The following is a 3,315-nucleotide window of genomic DNA, read 5'->3' on the forward strand; positions in this document are numbered from 1 at the left end:
TTATATAGATTATACGCTTCTTCAATTGAATTAACTGAAAGCCCCAATAGCTCTTGATTAACCGTAAATTACAAAAAACACTACAACTATAATATAATGCAAATACAATATTTTTCTACAACTAACAATTTAGTAGTATACACGCATTTAGATTATTTTTAATGAATACTAAATTTCTAAGTTGTGGGGGATGGGGTGTGCTAAAAAAATTCGGCCATGCTCTACAAAGAAATAAGATATTCATTAAAACAATAAAAACAGAAATTACACATAAATGATGCATGGAAATAATGAACTTTATGCATAAAAACAATGCACTTTATGCACATAAATAATGTACTTTATGCATATAAATAATTTACTTCCGTCAGTTACACATTATTAAGGACTCTATGTATTTGAGTTTGATTATGATTCCCTATCCCAGTCTCTCTGAGACTTCCTTCTTATATATAATTATATACCTGTAATTTGTACATTGTATTAATTCATTCAATACACAACTCTATTAGCTCTCATTTGGTATCAGCTGAGCTCGGGTTTTCTTTCCAATGGCTGACGGATATGTTAATTTCTCTGAACGGACTGTCTCTAATGCTCCTATCTCTTCCGCTACATCGGTGGTTAATTCTTTATCCACCGCTCACCACTTCATCAACATTAAGTTGACCTACAAGAACTACTTATTTTGGAGAGCCCATGTTGTTCCTTTTCTTGATGGTCACGATCTTCTTGGATTTTTTTATGGAACGAATCCATGTCCTCCAGCAACCCTAACCGGCGACGACAATGATACGGCAACCGCGCAGCTCAATCCGGCGCATCATGCGTGGGTCCGGTAGGACCAAGCCTTATTGTCCATGTTGATGTCGTCCTTCTCCGATGAGGTCATGCCTCTCGCCATCGGTCACCGCACCAGCCGGGCTGTCTGGACTGCTGTGATTGGTGCACTCGCGTCGTCTTCCTGCTCCCAGGGTCTCAATCTACTCGGACAATTGCAGACACTTGATCAAGGAGACATATCCGCGGTTGAGTACATCGGCAAGGCTATGGTTTTGGCGGAGGAGCTCGCACTCGCCGGCCGACCTATGACACTCGAAAAACAAAACCTTTACGTTCTTCAGGGGTTACGGCCAGAGTTCAGGGGTCTCACATCATCTCTCATCGTACACGGCCAGCCTATTACTCTCCAGGAGCCTGCGGATCTCTTGGGCGGGGAGGAATTTATGACGCGCGATGGTCTTGGAGGTGGCTCGCCGGCTGCTTTCACGGCGCAAAAGGGTGGCCAGAAGGGCCACAGTTCCGGGCGTGGTAATGGTGGTCGTGGTTCCGACCAGAACAACGGTCAAAACAGCAGCCAAACCGGCCAGCCGCGTGGTGGTGGTGGCGGCCGCGGGCGTGGTGGCGGTTGCCGTGGTGGAGGACGCAACGACAACTGGCAACTGGCAACCCAAGTTTCAAGTTTGTCATGTGTTAGGTCATATTGCTTCCACATGCCATCTTTGGTGTGCCAAGGATCCGCAGGCTAATGTCATATATCAAGAAACTCCTTTGGATCCTCAAGGTTCCCACACTTGGCTTCAGATATAGGTGTCACCAATCATGCCACTCTGGACATCGCTACTCTCTCCTTCTTGGAGGACTACAATGGTAATGACACATTACGTGTCGGTGATGGTATGGGATTACCTATTAGTCGTATTGGTCATGCTACCTTTAATTCTCCGTCTAGATCTTTTCAATTGTCTAATATCCTTTGTGTTCCTAGTTTGTCTACATCTCTGTTGTCTGTTCAAAAATTTGCATCAGAAAATAAGGTGTTCTTTGAGTTTCACCCATCTTTTTTTGTTGTGAAGGATATCAAAACCATGGAAATTCTTCTACGGGATAATAGTTCTGGGGGGCTTTACAAGCTTCCCATTCCGAGTTCGTCACCAACTGCGTTTCTTTCGGCTACAGCCTCAACATCTGTATGGCATGATCGTCTTGGTCATCCTCATCAACGAGTTCTCAGTCAAATTCTTTCGTCTTGTTCGGTTAGTGGTTATAGCAGTAATATTCGTTATTCTTCTGGTCTATGTAATGCATGTCAGTTAGGGAAATCTGCACGGTTTCCCTTACCGCGTGTTGAGTCCTCTAGTTCGTGTGTCCTTGATTTAATTTACACAGACATTTGAGGACCTGCTCCCATTCTTTCTACTAATGGATATCGTTATTTCGTTATCTTTGTTGATGACTACTCTCGTTACACTTGGTAATTTCCTATGTCACAAAAGTCTGATCTCGATGCTATCTTTGATAAGTTTCGCGCTATGGTTGAACGTTCATTCAATCGCAAAATTAAATCCATTCAATCTGATCTAGGAGATGAATATAAAAAGTTACACACCACCTTGGCTCAATTAGGCATTCTTCATAAACAATCATGTGCTTATACTCATGAACAGAATGGTCGTGTCGAAAGAAAGCATAGACTCATTGTTGAAACTGGTCTAGCTCTCTTAAGTCGTGCCTCCATTCCTTATAAGTTTTGGGATTATGCTTTTGAGACTGTGGTTTATTTAATTAATAAAATGCCATCCGCTGTGACAAATAAATCCAGTCCTCATCTGCTGTTGCATAAATCCCCTCCATCCTTTTTTTTTTTTTTTTTTTTTTTTTTTTTTTTTTTTTTTTTTTTGTATCTTTGGTTGTCTGTGCTATCCGTATTTGCATACCTACAATCGTCATAAAATGTCTTATAGGTCCTCTCCATGTGTCTTTCTAGGCTATCATGGGTCATTTAAGGGGTATAGGTGCATGTACCTTCAGACTGACAAGGTATATATATGCAGGTGGCGAGCTGTCGTAGGCTCCCAAATTAGAACCTTACAAACGTAGTAGCAGGAGTAAGGGTCGATCCCACGAGGAGTAACTAGTTAACTTTTGTGCTTAAGAAAATGATAGGGGGTTTGAAATATAACGAGAATAAAGATTAAATAAAAGAGAATTTAAATAAACAAGAAATTTAAATGAACGAATAAAGCAATGAAAATAATATATTGAAGACACTTATAATAGAAAATCTTGGTTAGTAAAGATCCACCACCGGAATTTAACACTGATCATTGATTCATAAAGTAATTAATATGCAGTTGAATATTTGTTGTGAAATTATTTCATTTCCGTTTTCCCTTAGTTGTAGGTAACTAAAGCACACGCGGTTTAATTACCCCTATCTACTAAATAATCTAAGATAAGCGCTATAGATTTAATAATTTAATAACAGCAATATGAACTAGGAAAACCGACAAACTAAATAACACAAGCACAAGC

At 40.5% G+C, this 3,315-nt stretch overlaps 1 protein-coding gene across 1 annotated transcript; it reads left to right on the top strand.

The window, feature by feature from the left end:
• Nucleotides 1–866: 866 nt before the first annotated feature.
• Nucleotides 867–2,177, top strand: LOC109155168. Its single transcript, XM_019302900.1, has 2 exons — nt 867–1,461; nt 1,585–2,177. The coding sequence occupies exons 1-2, from the start codon at nt 867–869 to the stop codon at nt 2,175–2,177; spliced, it is 1,188 nt and encodes a 395-aa protein (XP_019158445.1).
• Nucleotides 2,178–3,315: the final 1,138 nt, after the last annotated feature.

This window comes from Ipomoea nil, unplaced genomic scaffold (genome assembly GCF_001879475.1).
Source record: "Ipomoea nil cultivar Tokyo-kokei standard unplaced genomic scaffold, Asagao_1.1 scaffold2694, whole genome shotgun sequence".
Classification (NCBI taxonomy): Eukaryota; Viridiplantae; Streptophyta; class Magnoliopsida; order Solanales; family Convolvulaceae; genus Ipomoea; species Ipomoea nil.

What these genes read in the sequence shown, in the direction of transcription:
- LOC109155168 (XM_019302900.1), top strand. Translation starts at nt 867, where the DNA reads ATGTCGTCCTTCTCCGATGAGGTCATGCCTCTCGCCATCGGTCACCGC. An exon ending in ACTGGCAACCCAAGTTTCAA is followed by an intron (nt 1,462 to 1,584) that starts GTTTGTCATGTG and finishes ACTTGGCTTCAG; the next exon opens with ATATAGGTGTCACCAATCAT.